This window comes from Melanerpes formicivorus, unplaced genomic scaffold (assembly GCF_026170545.1).
Source record: "Melanerpes formicivorus ecotype bairdi unplaced genomic scaffold, bMelFor1.0.p_v2 SCAF_33, whole genome shotgun sequence".
In the NCBI taxonomy this organism is placed as follows: Eukaryota; Metazoa; Chordata; class Aves; order Piciformes; family Picidae; genus Melanerpes; species Melanerpes formicivorus.
Genome location: NW_027142385.1, coordinates 7,021,011 through 7,042,741, shown reverse-complemented (window position 1 = coordinate 7,042,741; position 21,731 = coordinate 7,021,011). Strand labels below are relative to the sequence as shown.

General features: G+C 55.6%; 1 protein-coding gene, 1 long non-coding RNA gene and 2 other non-coding genes across 6 annotated transcripts; 3 read left to right on the top strand and 1 right to left on the bottom strand.

Moving 5' to 3' along the window:
- The first annotated feature begins 236 nt into the window (after positions 1–236).
- LOC137449901 (uncharacterized) lies at positions 237–6,845 on the top strand. Of its 3 annotated transcripts, none has more exons than XR_010989511.1 (5): positions 237–526; positions 1,275–1,331; positions 2,133–2,183; positions 3,487–3,537; positions 6,452–6,845. It is a non-coding gene; the product is annotated as an uncharacterized lncRNA (long non-coding RNA). The 3 variants fall into 3 exon arrangements; XR_010989512.1 differs by having other exon boundaries at positions 1,232–1,331; XR_010989513.1 differs by having other exon boundaries at positions 1,210–1,331.
- On the top strand, positions 1,487–1,621 carry LOC137450008 (small nucleolar RNA SNORA17). Its single transcript, XR_010989537.1, has one exon. It is a non-coding gene; the product is annotated as a small nucleolar RNA SNORA17 (small nucleolar RNA).
- On the top strand, positions 2,225–2,361 carry LOC137450003 (small nucleolar RNA SNORA17). The gene has a single exon (XR_010989532.1). It is a non-coding gene; the product is annotated as a small nucleolar RNA SNORA17 (small nucleolar RNA).
- Positions 6,846–10,890: 4,045 nt separating the features above from the next.
- Positions 10,891–17,374, bottom strand: DIPK1B (divergent protein kinase domain 1B). Its single transcript, XM_068155904.1, has 5 exons — positions 17,214–17,374; positions 14,369–14,503; positions 12,677–12,784; positions 12,303–12,479; positions 10,891–11,720 (listed from the first exon to the last, which is right to left on the bottom strand). The coding sequence occupies exons 1-5, from the start codon at positions 17,274–17,276 to the stop codon at positions 10,908–10,910; spliced, it is 1,296 nt and encodes a 431-aa protein (XP_068012005.1). The 5' UTR covers positions 17,277–17,374; the 3' UTR covers positions 10,891–10,907.
- Positions 17,375–21,731: the final 4,357 nt, after the last annotated feature.

The following is a 21,731-nucleotide window of genomic DNA, read 5'->3' as shown; positions in this document are numbered from 1 at the left end:
TGGAAGTCTGGTCTAGCGTGGGGAAGTGGTCTGGGGCCGAGGTCCCTGTCCCGTGTGCCCACCCCCTGTTAGGTCCGGAGTCCCAAGCGCCGGCTGCTCCCTGTTCTGAGTCCTCCCGGCCAGCAGGGGGAGCGGGCGGAGGCGGCGCGGCGCAGGTTGTGCCCCGCGGCGCTTCCGGCCGCCCGCCCTATATAAGCGTAAGGCGGGAGCGCTGCGGCCTCTTCGGCGCGGCGTGCGGGGCGGCGAGCAGCTGCGGCGGAGGGGTCCCGCGGTCGGGGGAGGCCCATGCCAGCCGTGGCAGTGCCCATGCCACTCAGAGTGCCCGCGCCTCTCAGGCCGCCGGCCGCGCTCCCCAGCGCCTCTCCCCGCGCCATGCCGCAGCGAAGCCTCCGCAGGCCGGGCCCTGATGGCGGCTGCTGGGCGGCGGCCGGCTCCGCTTCAACTCTTTCGCCCTGTCGTTGAGCAAGGGAAGGCTGCGGCGTGAGGACGTGGCTGTGGACCGACAGGGACCCCTATCCTGAGAAAGGTGTGAGTGGAGGTGCGGGTGGTGGCTGGGTGCGAGGGGCTGGGTTTTGCTGAGCCCTAGGAAAATGGGGATTTAGTCCATAGGTCTCCCTCGGGGCTGCCCCCTCGCCTTGCCTGGGCTTCCTGGCCTCATTCGGGACAAACCGCATCAGCCACGTGGCTGAGGGCAGCAGGAAAGGGACCCGCAGCGGCCCCCGCTCCCCTCCAGGCTCCGCTGTGTCCCGCGTAGGAATATTACCAACCAGCAATATTACCAGCCGGGTGTAGGAATGCTTTAGAATCAAGGCAAATAAGGCAAGGGAAAGTGTTTTGAGTGAAGGAGGGGAGAAGAATTGGGAAGCCAGCACCTTCCAAAGCTGTTTTGAGTGAGGTGAATCCCTTCGACAGCTTGGTTTCACGTTGTAAAACGCTTTTAATCTGTTTTTGGGCGAAGCGGTGCGCTTCACAAAGCAGCCTGTTGTGCAGCCGGCTAGGAAGAAGTTCTATACAGAAAGAGTGATTGCGCTATGGAATGGGTTGCCCGGGGAGGTGGTGGAGTCGCCGTCATTGGAGGTGTTCAGAAGGAGACTTGCTGGGGTGCTTGGTGCCATGGGTTAGCTGTTTGGGTGGGTTGGATTGGTTGATGGGTTGGACGCGATGATCTTGAAGGTCTCTTCCAACCTGGTTTGGTTTATTCTAATAAAGGTTTATTCTAAACGCTTGTCAGTCGTTACCTGCACTCTTCTGACTCCTCGTTTGCCTTTCTTCAGCCCGGCAGAAGACAGAAGTTGATGCGATAAAAGCTTAGGGGCCTCGAGAAAGGGAAGGTGAGTGCTGCCTGGCTCAGAGGCCGTCTGAGCTCTAAGCCTCGGTGCACATGGAGGGTCGTGGTAGTGCTGCTTCCTGGGTGGGTGATGGACTCCTGTTCCTGCAGATGCCTGCAGGAGGCAGGTTTTTGGCGCTGTTGGGGTCTGGCTTCCATCCTGCCACAGGCGTTGCAAAGGTGGCTGCGGTGGCATCTTTGTGTCATTAGGTGGCAGAGAGAGAGAGAGGCTATGTTCTACGCTCGCTTGCTCTGCACCCCGTGAGCACTCCGAGTGATTGGTAGCCTGACATCCTTTGTAAGCAGACTGATTCAGGGGAGGCCCCTTCCTATTTTGTGCTTTTTTTTTATATAGCCTTCCTTGCTTTTTCTGTAATTGCTTTAAAAAGCTGTGTGGAGTAGGACAAAGAGGTGCCCTTGCTTGACTTTTCCTGACTACTTAGAGCTTCCTAATCATTTCGCCTTGCAAATAATGGGGTCCTGTTGATAGCTAAGTTTGTGTTTCAGGAGATTAAATTGATCTGGCTAAAGCCACGAGGCAAGTTGGTGACATCCCTGGGAGCCCTGTGCTTGGCAGCCCTGACCCTGTTGCTATCTGGAAGTCAAGATATCCTTGTGCTGTGCATTTATTTAGCTCCCCTTTTGCCAATCTCTGTCTGTCAGTGGAACAATGACCTCCTGAGCAAGCTTTGAAGCATGTCTTAAGCATTTACAGGTTATTGTTGCACTCTTTTGGTGTTTTCCAACCAGGCAATTCTGTGATTTTTATACAATAAATGCTGTATTTTTTCTACTTCTTTTTCAGAAGAGGCTCTGTGGCTTTGGCAGCCCCAGGAGGCTTCTCCCAAGACCTGAGGTGAGCAGCAGTGCACTCTGGTTCCCCCTGTCCAGTAGCTCCGTGCCCCATCGTGTTGCAGACGTGGCTGCTGTGCCTTGGTTTGTGTCATCAGGTGGCAGAGAGCAAAAGGCTGTGTCATTCTTTGCTGATGCTCTGGAAAGTGTGAGCACTTGGGAGTGATGAGCAGCCTGACAAATTATTTCTTCCTTTTTCTTGTTTCTTTTTTCCTTTAATGTTGATCTTGTGTCATGAAGGATAAAAAGCTGTGGAGGGACAGAGTCCTTCACCGTGGCAGAGAGCCTTTACCTCAGTGACCTCCTCGTTTATGTGACACAGAGGAGCTGATTTCTCTGCCAGGTTCAAGGTTTTAGAAGTAAAGCTCCTGTTCTGCTGACATGTGATGATGAAAGCTCCTTCAGGTTTCTTTCATCTTTTGTTTTTAAGGAGGAATCACACATTCCACTGTTGCTATCCTAACACTCCTGAGGCCTTGGAGATTTGCTCTCCTGACATGTTACTGTGGCTAGGGGTGGGAGATGAAAGGGTTTCCTGTGCTTGAAACGTGTAACTGCTCAGAGGTCAGCAGCCTGACGTTGTTTCCATGTGGGCCTCTTCCCTCCAGAGAATCAGGGGAAGGTGGAGGAGAATTCCTGTGAGGAGCAGCTAAAGTGATGCCAATTTTAACTGCACCAGGGCAAGGTCCTTCCTTTTATTTGCAAGGACAACTGGAAGTGACAGCTCTCTTCATAAGTTCTATCTTTATCTGCAGCAGTTCTTTATGGGCTGCAAGATGCCTCTGCTTGCTCTCTGCAAGGACAACTTCTGAGTCTTGCAGGGGTAGGCATCATGCAGGCACCAAGAAACCCACCTGGGAGTGGAGGAGAAAGGCACTGAAGGCTGTTGGTAAAATGTTGGCATAATCTAGAAGCAGTTGGGTGTGGAGTAAGCTGCACCAATAAAACATTCAGTCAAGGCCTGGAGTTTAAGGGTGCTTGAGGAAGCTTTTGCCAGATGGTGCAATCAGCAACCTTCTGAGATGTGGTTTTTGGAGAGGAGGGGAAAGAAAATAAACCCAAACACTCCTTCCTCCACACAAGGAGGTTCTTCACCATCAGAGTGGTGAAGCCCTGGGATGGGTTGTCCAGGGAGGTGGTTGGGGCCCTGTCCCTGGAGGTGTTTAAGCCCAGGCTGGATGAGGCTCTGTCCAGCCTGATCTAGTGTGGGGTGTCCCTGCCCATGGCAGGGGGGTTGGAACTAGATGATCCTTGTGACTGATACTGTGATAAAAGCCCCAAACTGGAAGCTTTTCTCTTTCTTACAGATACTCTGAAGAGCAAGGCTGAGGGTTCAGAACGTGCTCCAGATGCTGAAGGTGGGCGTTGGATCATGTATTGGAAACAAACTAAACCTGGGTGTGTTACCCAAGCCAGGGGGTGGGGCTGGGGGTTGGTACATCTGGTCTTGACTTAGAGGACACTGCCAAGTAAAAAAGGGGGAAGGGAAGGGAGGAAATTGCTCCTAGTGTACCCTTGCAAAAAGAACTTAAGATTCAGTCTTTATTCCTCCTCCTTTTGCTGACAAACCTCTGCCCAGGTGGAGTGCTTTCAGCTTCCTCTATTTTGCTAATGCAGGAGAGGAGTTTCTGTAAGTGATTCTCTTTTAAATGCTCTTCTGATTAACTTCTTAATTTCACTTCCTCCAAGGGCATCCTTTGAAGGGCAGCTGTCGGTCAGAACAAGGCACTTGAAAGAGCTCACCCTTCTGTGTTATCCAAACAGCCTCTGGTGCTGCTGCAGTCTGCCTCAAAGTGCTACTGAAAGTACTTTGTGTTTGTGTCGCAGATGTGCAAGCTGATGATGAGGTTGTGTGTTGTGTCTTGGGCCCAGTGAAAGCAAGAGATAGAAAGGTGGATTTGGGCAATCCAAGTGAAAGTTGAATGCTAAAGAGCTTTGAAGCCTGTTTAGAGTCCTTTAGAAATGCTTGCAGACAGTGCAGCAGGGAAGTGTTGCTCAAGATCAAGCTCCCTTGTGCATCATCTTCTAGCAGACAGAAAACAGATGTAGTTCATAGTATTCAGAGTTGGAAGGGACCACAAGGATCATCTAGTTCCAACCCCCCTGCCATGGGCAGGGACACCCCACACTAGATCAGGCTGGCCAGAGCCTCATCCAGCCTGGGCTTAATAAACACCTCCAGGGACAGGGCCTCGACCACCTCCCTGGACAACCCACTCTCCATTCTCTTCACCACTCTCATGGTGAAGAACCTCCTCCTCACATCTAGCCTGAATCTCCCCACCTCCAGCTTCATTCCATTCCCCCTAGTCCTATCACTACCTGACATCCTGAGAAGTCCTTCCCCAGCCTTCCTGTAGGCCCCCTTCAGATACTGGAAGGCCACAATGAGGTCACCTCGGAGCCTTCTCTTCTGCAGACTGAACAGCCCCAGCTCCTTCAGTCTGTCCTCACAGGAGAGGTGCTCCAGCCCTCTGGTCATCCTTGTGGATGAGCTCAATTTGACTTCTTTAGTGATTATTTTTGCTTTTTATGTGCTGGTGTGATGGCAGAGAGCTTGACCTCCAAAGGCAGTGAGCTGCTGAGGAGCTCAGATCCCAATCTCTCCTCTTTTGTGGGTGAGGTGGTGCCGGCGCCATTAAAACAAGCGGTGAGAGAGAGGCTCTGGCTGCACATAGATAAAGCTTTGTGAAACTGAGAGGCTTTGCAGACAGAATCTGGCAGTGCTAAATGGTGGAAAATGTCCTCATTAAATGAGCATTATGAGGGCCAAAGGTGCCATTAACCAAGCAGGGAGCTGCTGGCTGCAAAATGAGCCATTTAATTGGGAGAAGTCGGCGCAGGGCAGCGGTGGCTTTGGGGAGAGAATGCTAATAGGGCTGTTGGGGTGTGGGGATGCAGAGAGCCATGCCTTAAGATGAGACTTCTTTGCATTTCCTGACTTGTTTTAACCCAAACACTCACATTGTGGATTTTTTCATCAGACTTGACCCACATCAAGAGTCCTCTTCTGGTAGTGAGTGCCTGATGGGTCTCTAGCATTTAGCTGTGAGGCATGGGAGAGCTGTTAGCATTGCCCTGATAGCTGCTAAGCAGCTTCTCCAGGCTGAGAGTCTCTCTCCACTGACAGAATTCCCTGGCTCTCAGCTGTGGAAGAAATTAATAGTCTGTATTAAAGTGGTTTTCAGATAAGTTAAAGACATCTTTCTGCCCATTAACTTCACCATTTAGACCTGGTTAATGTCATCTGAGCTGGAATTAGACCAGCTTCTCTTCCTCTGCACTATTAATAGCTTGGCTCTGCACTGAGCCAGGCAAACTCACCTTGGTGTGTTTTTTAGGGAGTCTGAAGTGGAGCAACCAAGAGCAAGCTCCAGCTATTGTTCTGTTCAGACTCACCGCAGTGCTCTCTGCCTGGCCAGAAGACTTCTCCCAAACCACTCTGATCTAATGGCAAAGAGCTGCTCCTAAATCAATCTTCATTAGTGCCATTTGCCTTCTGCCACTGCTTTGGGTCCTGATCCACCACAAGTGTGCAGACCCTCAGTGTCTCAGTGGGAATTGAGGTCCTTTTGTGGCTCTGCAGTCAATTCCCACCTGTTTCCCTGTGAGTGCTGATCACAAAGTCCACCTGATGATTTCCCTGAATTTCAGTTTCATTTTAGGCAGCTTTATTTCCATTTCCTCTGGGATGCCTAAAATCTTTAGACACTGCCAAGCCAAACCTTGATGTAGTTCTGTACTTTGTGAGACTGAGTCAGAACTCACCACCACTAAACCATCACAGCTGCATGGATTTTGTTTGAACACTTCCAGGCATGAGGACTCCACCTCTGCCCTGGGCAGCCTGTTCCAGGCCTTGGGGAAGAAATTGCTCCTCCAGTCCAACCTAAACCTCCCCTGGCCCCACTTGAAGCTGTTTCCTCTTGTCCTATTGCTCTTTCCTTGGGAGAAGAGACCTACCCCAACTTCACTCTGACCTCCTCACAGGGAGTTGTAGGGAGTCAAAAGGTCTCCCCTCAGCCTCCTTTTCTCCAGACTAAACAACCCCAGTTCCCTCAAGCTACTCCCCACCAGACCTGTTCTCCAGACCCTTCACCAGCTTCCTTGCCCTTTGGACGTGACCAGCTGCAGCACCTTAGCTCAGATCCTGTTGCACAGTGAACAGCAGGAGCCTGGGTTGGCTGCTGTGGATTAATTAGCTGCCTAATGCTAATTTCCTCTGCCTGTATTTGAAGCTGTCTAAACATCCTGGCCCTTTTGTGCTTGCAGATTGTGCTTGGAGTTGTGGAAGCTCTGGCAAACCTGGCTGCAGCAACAGGAATGAATGGTGGCAGCTTCTGAAGATCTGCAGTTGGCTACAACTTCATCTTTTCTCCTATGGTGGACAAAGCTCCCTGCAGCCAGCCCAAGTGCCTGTGGTGCTGCTTGATGCTTCCTTCAACCTCTGTACCCTAATGTCTGTTTCAAAACCTTTGTCTGTATCCTGCTCTTGGCTGTCCTGTCAGAGAGCCAGGAGCTGGCCCCTCACCCTTCTCCCAGTCACCTCAGCTCAGACACTCTTCACAGCCATGTTCTAAAGGGTTGCTGTAGAGAAAACTGAGATTGAGAGGTGATTGAGAAAGAGTTGGAAATCCCATCCTAAATAAAGATGCCACCTCTGACATGCCTGCAGTGATTCTTGTGTCCATTTTTAACCATTGTGGGATTGAAGACTCTATGGCTGGGAGAGCTGGGGTAGGCTTTTCCCCTTTCAACACTGAGTGGCAGAAGTTTGGCTGCTCCCCTCCATCCCCCTGTGGCACAAACCTATAGATAAGTCACTATAGAATCAATAAGGTTGGAAAAGACCTCAAAGATCATCAAGTCCAACCTGTCACCCAACACCTCATGACCACTAAACCATGGCACCAAGTGCCACATCCAATCCCCTCTTGGACACCTCCAGGGATGGGGACTCCACCACCTCCCTGGGCAGCACATTCCAAAGGCTAACAACTCTCTCTGTGAAGAACTTCCTCCTCACCTCCAGCCTAAACCTCCCCTGATGCAGTTTGAGACTGTGTCCTCTTGTTCTGGTGCTGGTTGCCTGGGAGAAGAGACCAACCCCTTCCTGGCTACAACCTCCCTTCAGGGAGTTGTAGACAGCAAGAAGGTCTCCCCTGAGTCTTCTCCAGGCTAAGCAACCCCAGCTCCCTCAGCCTCTCCTCACAGGGCTGTGCTCCAGGCCCCTCCCCAGCCTCGCTGCCCTTCTCTGGACACATTCAAGTGTCTCAATGTCCTTAAATTGAGGGGCCTAGAACTGTACACAGTAGTCAAGGTGTGGCCTAACCAGTGCTGAGTACAGGGGCACAGTGACTTCCCTGCTCCTGACCCAAGCATCTGCTGGGCTCGGGCTCAGTGCAGTGCTCTGCCTTCTCCTTGTTTGTTTTCTCTTTCCCCAGCTAATGTGGGAAATCTGGAGAAGGCATGAGTGTAGAAATCTCTTTGCCTTGAGTCATTTTCTCCCTTCTTGCAGTGGGGCTTGTAAACCATGAGCCACGTGGCTGCAGCACAGTTGGCCTTTTGTTAGTGGTGAACAAGAGTTGGGTGTTTTGGGGGTGAGTAATTCCTGGGAGGGGCCCCTGCTCGTTGGGGGTGTGCAATTAAGAACGTGGGCATGTGGCAGTCCTGGGCTGGTTTTCTCTTCAATAAAACTGGGCTTGGCTCAAACTTACATAGCAGCTTCCTTAAGCACTTAGGATTATGTGGGGCATCAGGGAACGGGGTGGTTCTCCTCCAGGTGTTCACCTGGGGCAGGGAGCAGAGGGAGGGAAGGGTTGGAAATGCCACTTTGCTGGATGGGATTCACTGGTGGATTTCAGGCACAGAGGGAAGGGTGAAAAATGGCTTTCCTGCAGATCTGCAGAGAGGATTTGGCATGGCTGCTCAGTTCCTTTTATTCTAATAGCAGGAGAAAATTAATTTGTCAGTGGAGCTGGTTGCCATGGGGATGAAGGACAATGGCTGGGCTGGCTGCATGGGGCCTCCTCACCCAATCCAGTCCTTGCCTTCGCCCTCCAAACACTCCCACCTGCCCCAGCACCCACCAGGCCAAGCCTGGAGGTGGGACTTGGGCTGCCTTCAGAGTGTTTATCCAGAATTACTGGTGGCTCCAAGGTGCTGAGAACTTTGCCACCACCCTTCAGGCACAAACCTCCCTCAAGACTCAACCTTACTGTGGATGAGTTAGGAGGCGAAGCCAACTCCTCTGTGGGAAGCCAGGGACGCTGCTGCCTGCTAGATTTAGAGCACTGTTGACACTGAAACATCTCCTCCATAAATACCAGTGAAAGGTAATGATGATCCTATGGAACTAATAGAAGGAAATACTGGTCCAAAGAGCTCATAAATTCCCAGCCATGACACTACCCATTGCCATCAGAGGCTCCACATGCCGTCAGATGAATTTTTATCCTCGGTGACTGTACCTCAGACAGACTCCAGCCAGCCATTGCTGGATTGTGCTGGGGACAGGACATGCCCAGGGTGGTTTGCACAACTCTTTCCTCCCTACCTGTAGCTTTAAAAGGTTCCCACAGACTGAGTCTTTAAAGGCAACAGGGTGTGGTTTGGAGACATGGTAGCACTGCCACAGCCAAATCGATGCTGCTGAAAGCTTGCCTGGAAAGTCATTTTAGTGATGAGAGAAGCATGAGGTTATTGTGGTATTCATCTTAAACCTCTCCAGGGCAAGCCCAGCTGAGTTTTAGGAGAATTAAACCAAGAGGTTGGCTTAGACCTGCTTGAATATTGTGGGCAGTAACTCACACATAGGTAGGGGTTGGAGGGGAACTCAAGATCAGGTCCAACATCCCTGCCAGAGCAGGATCACCTGGGCCAGGTCATACAGGAGCATGACCAGGCAGCCCTTGAAAGCCTCCAGAGATGGAGACTTCAGAGCCACAGGATTAACCAGGTTGGAAAAAAACTCCAAGATAGCAACTAAACCATGGCACTGAGTGCCTCATCCAGTCTTATTTTAAACACCTCCAATGATGGTGACTCCACCGCCTCCCTGGGCAGCACATTCCCATGGCCAATCTCTCTTGCTGGGAAGAATTTCTTCCTAACATCCAGCCTGAACTGCACAATTGTTTTAGAATCATAGGATTGTTGGGGTTGGAGAGGACCTCAAGGATCATCCAGTTCCAACCCTCCTGCCATGGCCAGGGACACCTCACACTAGATCAGGTTGCCCAGAGCCACATCCAGCATGGCTTAAAAACTCCCAGGGGTGAGGCTTCCACCACCTCCCTGGGCAACCTGTGCCAGGCTCTCACCACCCTCATGGGGAAGAATTTCTTCCTAACATCCAGTCTGAATGTGAAGCACCTGGGTGCTGTTGGAGTCTCCTCCCACCCCAGGTGTGGCCACTTGGCCCTCCCCACCCACTCCCCTATTTAATCCCCTCCAGGAAGGGCAGAAGCCCCAAGCTGAGCCCATCTGGGCTGGAGGATCCTCCTCTCATCGCTGGTGAGTGCCCCTGGTGCACACTGGGTGATGGTGGTGGTGACTACAAAGGCCGGGGGGCCTGGTGGCCCCCCGGTTGTTAGGGCTCTGATTGATGACTCCTCCAATATCCTCCATGGGTGCTGGCTGGGGCTCCTCACTGGGGCTGAGCTCCTCTGGGTGGTGTCTTGGCTGGTGAGGGTCTTGCCCCTGGCTCTGGGCTGGCTGCAGGAGCAGTGGTGGTGCAGCAGGAGCTGTTTAGCCAGCTCCAGAGATGGAGACTCCACCACCTCTCCATCATCTCTCTAGGCAGCCTGTTCCAGTGCTCTGCCACCCTCAAAGTAAAGCAGTTCCTTCTGTTTAGATGGAACTTGCTCTGTCCAAGTTCATGCCCTGTCACTGGGGACCACTGAGAAGAGTCTGGTCCCACAGGAGGCCCCCGTGGAGCGCACACATTACCCCATCAGGGTGGTTCATGGCTAGCTCATTTCCTTTAAGCTACTTTTGGGCTTGGACTCCAAAGCTGACACACATGAGAGGGAATGGCCTCTGCTGCCAGCTGCAGACCGTGGGCAGGAGCCTCACACGAGCCACAGCATCGCTGTCTGGGGTCAGGCACTTAGGAATGGAAGAACTGCCAGGATACTCCACTGTGGAAAAGACAGCTTAGCTGCCTCCTAAACTACAGCTGGAGCTGGGGGGGTGGTGTGACTCAGACACTTCAGGAGAGATTTGTGAATAGGGAACTCTGCCTTTTCCCTCCTGCTTCTATCACAAAGCGAGCTGGCACTCAGAGAGCTGCAGCCTGACTGCCGGTGTCCTGGTGCGCCTCACGTAAAAGCTGTTTATTTACATCAGAGACCTTCATCAGAAGGAGATGTGACAGGTACAGCGTGAATGATTCATCCTCATGGCTCTGCGCTGCCTTCCTGCTCCTCAGCCAACAGTTCCACGTGGCCAGCTGGGCTCTGCTTAGCGCTCCCAGCTCCTCCTCTCCCCCTGCGCCTGGCTCCCGGTGTCCCAGCTCCAGCTGACCGTGTTGCTGATCCCGCCGGGGGGTGCGAGTCATGAAGCCATGAAGGGAGAAGAGGCTGCAGCTGTGCTGAGCTCCCTGTGTGGGGCAGAGGATGGAGAGAACCAAGCCTTCAGCCCTCAGATTGCAGCTTTTAAACCCCAGGGCCATGCTTTCCCCGCACCCCTTCCCCCCCCCACACCCAGCCGCCCACCCCTGGCCTCGTTAAGAGTATTTGGTGTTGGAAATCTTTTTCCAGAGCAAGGTCTTGAGGTTGTTGAGCACGAGGGAGTGGTGCACCTCCATCTGGCTGGCCAGGCCGCTGAGGGTCATGCAAGTTCGGAGCTGCTTCTGCAGGTCTTCCCTCAGCTCCAGGGGGGCTCCGTGCAGCAGGTAGTCCTGCAGCAAGCCGCAGACCTTGGCCAGGTTGGGCTGCACCACCTCCCCCTTGCACTGCTTCAGCAGCTTGTCGCAGGAGGCCGTGCAGTCCTTGCCGTAGGTGCAGTCCCCGTTCTGCTCGCAGTGGCGGCCCTTGAGGAAGCCTCTGATTGTCATCTCCGTGGCCACCTTCCTCAGGTGGACCATCTTGAAGTCGAACTTGTCGTTGTAGCCCACGTTCTTGAGGCTGCTCTCGCAGATGTAGAGGTTCCCGTAGGTCCCGTGGAAGATCTCCTCCACGAACTCCAGGAGGCCGATGGCGATCTTCGCCCGCCGGGGCCACGCCGGGGCGAACCACTGGTGGATGATTTGGTGGACTACCGAGGGCAGCATTGACTGGAGGAAGGGAGGGAGGTCCACCCCGTAGAGGGAGGTGTGGGGGATCTTCTCGGTGACGTAGAGGTCCCCACAGTGCCCCAGCAGCTTGGGAGTGTGCTCTTTCTCATGCAAGGAGAGCATGAGGAGGAACTCGTTGAGCTGCAGCAGTGCCCAGATGGATTTGGCCTCTGCTAAAGACATCTTCCCATCCCGGTTCACGTCTGCCATGGTGATGATGCGGCTCACCAAGGCTGCAAGAGATGGCTGGTCTCCCAGGTTGGACTGCAAACACAACAAGAAGTGGCATCAGACCCCTGTAGGTCTCTGTGTTAGGGCTTCATGGCACAAATCTCAACTGGGGAAGCAAAGAACTGAGCTCGGGAGAGGAGGAAACAGCTACCCTGCTTGGGCAGATTCTAATGAGTGTGGCTGGATGGAGTCAGCTCCAGCAGAATATTACCAGCTCTAGACCCTGGTGGGAACAGCTTTTTGAGAGCAAAGGCCAGGCAGCTCTTCTGTCCTACCACTGCAGTGAGGTAACTGCTGCAGCACTGCCAGAGCCTCTTGTGGGCTCATGAAGAAGCTCTGCCCATCAGACATTCCACCCACAGCAACAGCACAGAAGCTCCAGGGTTGCTGGAATTGCTGTGTGAGCTTGCAGGACTTCCTCAGCTAGTCCAGCACTTGCTCTGCAGAATATCTAAGTCTTCCCCAGCACCCAGCAGCTGACTGGGGAGGTGTGTGTGTGGGGGGGGGGTGGGTGGGGGTGGACTCTTAATTAAGGGGAAGAAAAGACACAATTTGCCTTTCCAGCTCTGTGGCATTACAGAGGCACAAAGTCCCAGAGGGATCCTCTGCACTGACCTTCAGGAAGTTGAGGAGCATCTCCTTGAACTCATCCATCGAGGTCCCTCGTGTCGGTTTGTCAAAGAGGACCACGTCCCTCCTGGGCACAGAGTCTGGGTGGTGGTCTGCCTTCAGGGCTTCTTCGATGCTGCATTTGATGATCACCTCCCTCCCCCTCCAGAGCCCACTGTAAACCTACAGCAGAGGGAAGGGGATGTGGCTGTGACAGGGGGAAAGGCACAGGCAGAGCAGAGAACTGCTTTCTGTCTTGGTTCAGGACAGGTGCTGGGGATGGGGTGGGAAGCAGGTGTGCAGGGGGGTGGGGGAGGATATTTCCTGAGTCTGATGCTTGCACTCATCCAGCGGGTTCCTTGCTAGGGCAGAGACCTTACCTGCTGGGTGGGAGAGGAGGAGAGGCAGTGCTGGAAGATGAGGCTGCGCTCCTCACACAGGTCTTTGCAGGTGGAGCCAGAAATGATCCCCTTCTTGTACTGGTCACACTGGGGAGAGGGAGAGAGAGAGGACCTCAGCATGGGCAGCTCCTGGTTCACCTGAGGAAGCCTGATGGAGGCCTTGTACTCCCCACTTCCCTTGAGGAGCTGTAGTGCCAGTTGCTCAGAGTCCAGCCCCTTCTAACACCCCAGACTCCCTACTCTCTCTCTTCCAAAGAAATCCCAGCCCTAAATCTTGCCCAGTCTCAAACCCAAAGATTTCTGCTGGCCCTGGAGGAAGGATTTGCACAGGGGTGATACAGGGAGAGAAGCATGTAGGCTGAGAGAAGCAGCTCTGGGCAGAGCCCTTTGGGATGACTTGGTGTCCTGGGCAAGGTGGGGCTGGGCTGGCCTGGCAGGATTCCCCCTGTGCTGCTGGAGGAACCTTAGGGGATTTGTTCCTGGGTGCTCCTGCTGCAAATTCAGAGGTCTAGGGGAGCTGCCAGGGCTGGAGGAGAGGGCAGCCTGGAGCTGGGTGAGGATGAGGATGCGGATGCAGCAGCTCACAGTGCTCTGCAGAGCAGCAGCCCCTGCTGTGAAACGAGCTGGCCCCAGTCCAGGCAGTGGTGGGGACAGGGACAGGCGGTGGCTCGGCTCCACAAGCCAGGCAGCTCGGTCAGAAGCTGGAGACATCTCTGGGCAGGAGAGGCTGCAGCTCTGCGGCTTCTCAGCGAGAGCACAACAGCCTCAGGGCTGGAAACGGGAGCTGCAGACATTCACTGCCTCTTTTCCCTCGACAGGGATGGGAATTAGCCCTTTCACCTGCTCACAGGGGACACGGCCGGAGACGGCGTGCTAAGCCCCGAGCTCAGAGCAGGAATTAGCACTCGAGCCCCCCGCGGTCAGAGCCATGCAGAAAATCAAATTAAACGATCGGCGCTGTTGTTATGGCAATTCCTCCCTGCCTCCTCTGCCGAAGGGTTGATGAACGAGGCGCCAGCAGCCAGAGCCTGGCGTCCCCTTCCTCTCCTGGGCTGGGTGAGAGCCCCGCTCCCCTGCCACGGAGCGCACACGGCAGTCCCAGGGGGGTTCCACTCGGCTGCTGCCCCCAGGGATGCTGCAGGCAGCAGCCTGCAAACCCCAGGCAGGGGGGAAAAATGCACGAAAGCAAGCTCCCCAGAGGGGCCTGCTCTTTGTGCAGGCTGCTGCTTGCTTTAGGGCACACCACCAGTTACAGAGAGGTACCCACGGACTGGCTGCTCCCCTTTATTCTCTGGCTCTGCAGAGCTTGGGGGGGGCTGGGGTGATGCTCTGCCTGCCTGCAGATCCTGCTCTGACATTGCAACTTCATCTCCACAGACATTAATCTGGCCAGGCCTGCCCTGGCCTGCCTCCCTCTGACATCTCATTAAATTTTGTCCCTGTCACCCTGGCAGGATAAGGTCACCTCTCCCAGCTCCACGTGATGCCACGGCAGCAGCTGCCAGGAGGGCTCCCGGCCCAGCTTCTGTGCAGGATGCTGCCTTGGCACTGCCTGCCCAGCTGCAAAGCACCACACAGAGCCTGGGGAGATAGAAATGGAGCTCCTCAGCCACACTAGCACCCCAGACTGGGGCCAGTGTGGGTCTGCAGGGGCTGCTGCCCCCCACTCACGATTATCATCCGGCAGATGTGGCCACGGCAGAGCTCAGAGTAGGATGAGTAGTGCATGTATGCCACCCAGCTGCCCACGAAGATGCCCAGCCACACCACCAGCAGGTATTTCACCTTGATGCCTGGGAGGCGACTCTGGAAGGAAAAGAAAACACTGGTGAAGGCCAGGGGTCAGCAGGAGGTGGGCAAGGCCAGCTCCTTCCCTCCAAACCAACCTGAGTGCTGGTGCAACCTTCACAGCCTTCTTTAGACATAGCCACCAGGCTATTATGCAACTCCTGCTGCAAGTAGGTCACTTAAAATTCCCTAAAAGCAGGGAGATTACAGCACTGGGCTGTGAGGAGCTGGTTGCCACACATCCCTGTGCCCGGGAGCCGCAGCCACGTATGCCCAGCGCTCTCCTGCCAAGCCTGAGGCTCACCAGCAGGGCTGGGAGAGGCTTTGATCCTGCCTGGGGAGACCCTTCCTGGCAGACCCCTCTTGCAGATCCCCACAGGCACAGGAGGCTGCTGCTGCCAGCAGGGGAGAGGGCAAGTAGCAAACCTGGCAGGGTAGGGGTAACAGTCCCTGCAAACAGCTCAGAGGCTCCCAGCATGATTTCCTTTTCCTGGCTTCACCTCTTGCCCTCTGACCTGCTAAGAGCAGCACTGATGCCATCTGCTCTCCCTGCAGTGGAGGCTGTTCACCTGACTTGTGTGGCACAGCACAGATCCCCAGTGACTCCTGAAGGCAGGGATTAATTCTTGCATCAAACACCCCATTCCCTCTGGTCTCTATGGATAATTCCTCCCTCATGCCAGGCCAAGAGAGCCCTGGGCCAGTGGCCGCCTCCAAACCCTCCTCTCTCCTTGTGCTGGATCAGCCAAGGAGCCCACAGCCTGCTGCTGGATCCCAGTGGCTGCTCCACCATTAGGACCTGCCAGGGATCCAGGCTTGATTCTTGTAGCCCCAAACCTCTCCCAGTGCTGCCCCACAGCAGGAAGCAGAGGTGGTGGAGCCTCCTGCCCTCTTGCTTGCCCCAGCCCTGACAAATGAGCTTTGCAGGGGTGGGCAGGTGAGGGTGACAGCAGTAAGGTCTGCCTGGAGGTCGTTTTGTGGTACTCTGCGAGTCAGCTGGAAATGCCCAAGCGGCCGTGATGCCCAGGCTGCCCATGGAGCAAGGGCACTGCTAATTAATGCCTGGTGAAGAGAGCCCAGCCACAGGGAGGACTTGGCAAAGACAAAGGATGGGTGGCTGCTGCTGAGAGCCACAGACCAGCTCACATCCCTGAGGTCAGACACACACCACAGCGACCTCAGTGTAGAACCCCCACAAAAACTGGCCAGTGGTGGGTACGTGATCCAGCCCTGCCCTTAGCAAAGGGGCTCCTTCCATGGACTTCCCACTGGAGACACACCTTGGCATTCCAAAGCCCTGGAATGGTCAAAACAGCCCTTTTTGCTCATGCAGAGCTAGAATCCATCAGACTCCTGGGACAGAAGAATCCAGGGGAATCCAGCACTGAGTTCTCACCTCCTCATCCCCTAAATGGTGGAAAGAAGCAGGAGGTGGGGGATGCATTGCTACAAGAGGTTCCCCTGGGAGTATTCTGGATTCATAACTGGTGCTAAGGTTTCCTCCAGAGGCTCAGCCTCAAGGCACAGAGGCACATCACCTTGGCCAACAGCCTCTGCCAAAGGGTGTCACCCCTTCACCCATGCAACACTTGGGATGATTCTGGAGGACCTGGAAGTGATTTTGTTCTGGATCTGACTTCAAAGGCAAAGTGGCTGCAGCATCACAAAGTCCTGCTCTGTCCCCACTGCTCCCTGCAGCACCATGGGAACACAGGGAGTTGTTTCCTGATGAGTTGCAGCAGTGGGGACTGTGCCAGGGCTGGTGTGCTCCCAGGGGTGGACTGGCATGGCTGTCACCTCCCTCCCATGGGGGATCCACACACATGAGTCCAGCACAAGGGCTACCCCCAGCTCCCACCCACCCTCACTCTGCACACAGTTTTGCCCACTCTACCAGACCCAGTCCCCAGCCCCTGCCCATCACCGCTGCCCCTCACAACTGCTCCTCAAGCCTTTTGTCTTGGGAGAAGACAGCAGCCGAAGGTCCATCTCCCCTGGGCACGGAGCAGCACCCAGCCAGTTCTCAGCTGTCCTGGGGACCCACAGATGCTCTTAACACTCCCCTTGGCCATGCAGCCCTTCCTGCACACGGCAAGCCCAGGGCTTTGTCCCAGCTTTGACCTCACCTCCTGCCAGCATCCCACACCTGACAGATATCCCCTTCCATGTCCCCTCCAGCGGGATAACCTCTCTGGTCCAGGACCTTCGCCAGAATCTGGGTTTCTCATCCCATGGCTGCAGGGAAAACACCCAGGCCAACACCCCGGTCCCTGTCATAGAATCCCAGAGCACTGAGACAGATCTCCATTCCCCTCGGCAGCTCAGGAATGGGAAGAGGGAGGGGGGATGAAACAGAAAAGAAAGAGAGGGAAGGATCCATCCCTGCCGCTGCAGCGGCTCCCTCGCTCCCCGGTGCGGGCTGGCGGAGGGCTGGGCTGCCCGGATGCTCCACGGTCAGCGAGGCTCCCCCAGCACCGGTTATGCAACGGTCTGCGGCTCCCGGTGCCGGACAGGTCCCTTCGGTGCTGCTCCAGGTCCCCAGTGCCGGTCCACGGCCCCCTAACCCCTTGCACCGGTCGGCGTGGAGACCGCGGCGGAGCATCCCTTTGTGCACGGCTGGTGCCAGGATGCAGAGATGGGCATCACTGAGCCCCGCTCGGCACGCATCGTCCCCGCCCTCCCCAGCTCCGGACCATCCCTCCGAGCCCCGGTGCATCGCCCCCGGTACCTGCAGGCCCTTGGAGAGGGGGCAGAACAGCACCAGATGCACCAGCCGCCGGATCCTCCGCATGCTGCGGGCACCCCGCGGCCGCGGGCCTCAGGCTCCGGGGGGCATGGCCGGGACCCCCCCCCTGCCTCGTCGCCGGGGTGGGGGGGACCGGGATGGAGGCCGAGCCGCTCCGCTGCAGCTCCCGGCCCGGCTCCGCCCGGCTCGGATCTTCCCGGCCCGGCTCTTCCCGGCTCGGCTCGGCTCCGCCCGGCTCGGCTCGGCTCCTCCCAGCATGGCAAAGCACGACTCGGCTCAGACCGGCACGGCTCCGCCCCGAAGCATCAGCACCCCCCACCGGCCTCGAGGTGCTCCGTGGGTGGAACCCACGCTGGGCTAAGCAGACCTCGAGATCCCGCCCGAGGTCCCACCCCAAAGCCCGAGGGTTCCACCCCTCCAAGTATCCCAGTCCCCGAGCACCCAACCCTCCCCAGGCATCCTACCTCCAGGGTCAGCAGGGGGCCCGTACAGGAGCTGGCAGGTGACAGATTCAGCCACAGACTGGTCTGGGTTGGAACCTTTCAAACTCATCCAGTCCAACCCCCCTGCAGCCAGCAGGGACATCTACAACCAGAGCAGGTTGCTCACAGCCCCAGACAACCTGAGCTGGAACGGTTCCAGGGATGGAGCATCCACCACCTCTCTGGGCAGCCTGGCCCAGGGTCTCTCCACCCTAAGTGTCAAACATTTCTTCCTCCTCTCTAGTCTGAATCTCACTCTTTTGGTTTAAAGCCATCACCCCTTCTCCCATCATTGCAATCCCTCATGCAGAGCCCCTTGCCTACTTTTCTTCTCAGCTCCTTTAAGGACTGAGAGGCCACCAGAAGGTCTCCCCAGAGCCTTCTCTTCTCCAGGCTGAACAACCCCAACTCTCTCAGCCTGTTCTCACAGCAGAGGGCTCCCAGCCCTTGGATCATTGTTGTGGTCTTCTCTGGGCCTGCTCCAACAGTTCCCTGTCTCTCCTGTGCTGAAGACTCCAGAACTGGACCCAGCAACCCTTCAAGGTATTGCTGACCCTAGCAGAGAATGGTTCCTGGAGATGCTCACCCCCCTGACCCCAGCAAGCACAGCAGCTTAGGCTTAATTTAAACCAATTCTGGGTGTCAGCCTGGAAGAGCCCCCCCAGGTCTGCAAGCAAGGGGGCTGGATTTCCCCCTCAGGGCTGAGATCAGCCATGGCTCCTGCTTACCTCAGCCTCAAAGCCCAGCAGCAGCAGCTCCTGTGCTCCCTGTTTGCATTGCTCTGGGAAGGGAAACCTCAAGGCAAGACAGGGGCTGCTTTGTGTCAGGCAGGGAGCACACAGGCCAGGGGCAGCCTCTGCTCCAGGGAGGTTGCAGTACATGGAGGTGAGCTACAGCAAGGAGGAAAGAGAAGCAGAAATGACAGAAAATGGTCTGGGAGGGTCAGTCCTAAGGCCACTGTTAAGATAATCCCTCACTCACTGTTAGCAAATGTTCAGTTTGTTCCTTTGTCCCCTTCTCAGGGCTCAGATTGCTTCCTGATGTTTGAATCTGGATCAAAATGACCTTTGAAAACAAGCTGCTTGCTTCATACTCGTTGGTTCCTACTCAGTGTCAAGCACCAAGTGCCCAGGGACCACTTACCAAAAGCCTTTGCTGGCCTCCTCAGAACAGGGACAATGAATAATGGGCGTCAGAACAAAATGGAACCAAAGCACCCCAGCCCTGTGGCTTGTTTGCTGCCATGGAGGTGACCCCTGCTGCTCTCACACTGGGCAAAGCCAGCTCAGCACCACCACCTCTGTGCTCACCTCCTGCCCAGCCAGCGCTGCCCCCAGCACTGCTTTGGCCCCAGGGCTAGGTTAATGTCACCTCATCCTCCTCCAGCTCTCCTTTGTGCAGGTTTTTTATGTTCTGCTGCAGCCAGGATGGTTCTCTGGAGCTTACACGGCTTATTTTTAGTTTTAATTAGCACAGTAAAAGAGTCAGCCTCTGTGGGCTTTATTTATTTTATGGTGGGGTTGGTAATTTGGAGAGCAGCAGGGACAGGAAGATGCATTGCTGGGTGCCTGGTAGCTGCGCCAGCTGCGAGGATGAGGAGGGTTCCCAGAGCTCCCAGTGCTGCTTTCCTTCACAGCTACAGTAAAGCAGCTCCTCTGCTCAAGCACCAGTAAATCCCTTACTTCTCTCCCAGCCAGAAGATGGTGACTTGCACGCTTGCCTGAGCCTTCCTCACCGAGATTTACCTCCCAGCAGCTTCAGTGCACCTCAGAAGGCTGAGCAGCAGCTTTCCTGCCCTACCCGCCCCAGACCCTTCACATCCACCTCAACTCCTGCCTGCTGAAACTCAGCAGAACTAAGCACAGAGGATGCCTTTTGGTAGCTGTCCTGCTGGGGTGGCTGCCTGTAGTGAACTCACCCCTGTGCCCATGGCCTGGGCTCAACAGCAGCCTCCTGCTGCAGCTCCCTGTGCCTTGAGCCCTGCTCTGGGGGAGGAGGGGGGCTGAGCACTGTGCACGCAGGCAGAATGAGACCCTCACAGGAGATGGGAAGTGACATGCCTGGGCCAAAGCTGAGAGAGGCCTGAAATGCCATGATCTCAGCTGCAGGGCTCTGCAATGCTCAGGGCTGGATTGCCTGGAGAATCTAATTAGGACAGAGCAGACCTTCCTGAGCTGTAATACACCAAGTAATTAAGTGATTAGTATTGACCGCTGGAATGCTTAATGAGCAGTTATCACTGAATGATTAATTAATCCAATCAAAAGAGTAATCCAAATTCTGCAGGTGTGATTATATCTTATATTCCATGTGCACAGGCAGGAAGAGCTCTCCCCACGGTGCCCATCTCCTGTTTATATCCCAGGCAACATGGAGGACCTGGCACCGGAGATGCTTGCATTGCTATCCCACTCCTGAAGCCTGGGCTGCCCCTGTGCCAGGGGTCTCTCCCCTTCTCAAACTCTCCTGGCACTGCCAAGCTGGTCTCTCAGCAGCAGGCAGGCATCCAGAGCTGCTTTGTGTGGTGTGGAGATGGGGAACGTGGTCCCCCAGCAGCTGTCAGCATCCAGAAGATGCAGAAAGCAGCCAGTGCTGATCTCCCTGGGAATCCTTCCCTTGCTCCCTTGATGAAGTCTCTTCTCTCCTGATCACTCAGCCCACCGAAGCCCTGCTAACATCTGCTAAACCCGCAGCGTGCTGCACGCTCACCTCTGATCACTTCCCAGCCATGAGGTCACCCTGAGGGCACATCCCTGTGCCCTCAGGACACGGGAGCTCTCAGGGTACCCACAGCCCTCTAAGGGTCATTTGCTGGCCCATAATATCCACCCAATTACCTGATAACGCTTTCCATCACTGAATAAATTCTCTTGGCCGCTAGAGCTAGCGGCAAAGCACCGAGCAGCGCTGAGCTGTGAGCAAGGACCTCCACCCACCCAGCCCTTCGTGCCCTCCGCAGCACCTTCCTTCCCTCTGGGCACGATGCCAGTGATGGGGGACAGCTGGGGACAGCGCAGCCCAAGGCCCAGAGCTGCTGCCTGGCAGTGGGATGCAGAACCCAGAACCCAAAGAGGGGCCCAGGCTCACCCCCTGGCCGCGCACTCCGCTCTCCGAGCGATGCCGGCAGGACCAGCTCCGTGGCCCCGGTTCCTGCCCTGGGGTATGTGATGGCACCCGGCACTCCCAGGCGCTGCTGCGGCTCGGGGAATGATGGATCCAGGCTCTAACGCTCTCTTCTGTGCATCCTGTAAGGATCTGAGGCTGATCGCCCGAGCTTCCTGCGCGGCACCCACAGCTGGCTCCGCACAACACCGGCAGCTGCCTCTGCCGGGCCCCGGTGGGGCTGAGCGCAGCGAGTATAATTAGAAATGCTAATCAGCTCTTGTGTTTCTGACTTGACAGCCCTGCCACCCCCAGCACAATCTTCCCTCCAATCTGTCCTGTGCTCACCCTCTCGGCTGCCTCTCCGAATCCCTATGGAATTAGCACTATGGAATTAGGGAGGGGAGTTGCTGGGGCTCCTCTCATGCCAGGCATGCAGAGCTTGTTGGGGATGGTTTGGGGGTCTCACTCTCCATTCACCACCAACCACTGGGTTGGGGACACCCCAGGGACCCCCCTGCCTGTCACCAAGAGCCCTGGCACTGAACCATGGGGTGGAAGAGGGGCAGCCCAAGAGCCGGTGCTGGGGTTAAAAGCAGAGCATGGTGGCTGTGGCTGAGAGCCCTGCAGCTTTGCCAGCCCAACAGCTCTGGAGAAGGAGAGCTGCTTTCATTAGGATTTCTGTCATGTGCCAGCCGTGGGCTCTTCCCAGCTGAGGAGGAAAAGAAGCTTGCAAAGGAGTATGGAGGCTGAGCAAGCAGATCCCTGCACAGGCTTAGCTGGTTGCAGAGTTATTTATCATCACAGCTTGCACTAGGAGACACAGCCCAGGGGATTTCTCCCTCTCCAGCGCCTGCAGGCAGCTTCTGACAGCCCCCATCCCCTCTGCACAGCTCCCTGCCCTGAGCCAGATTGG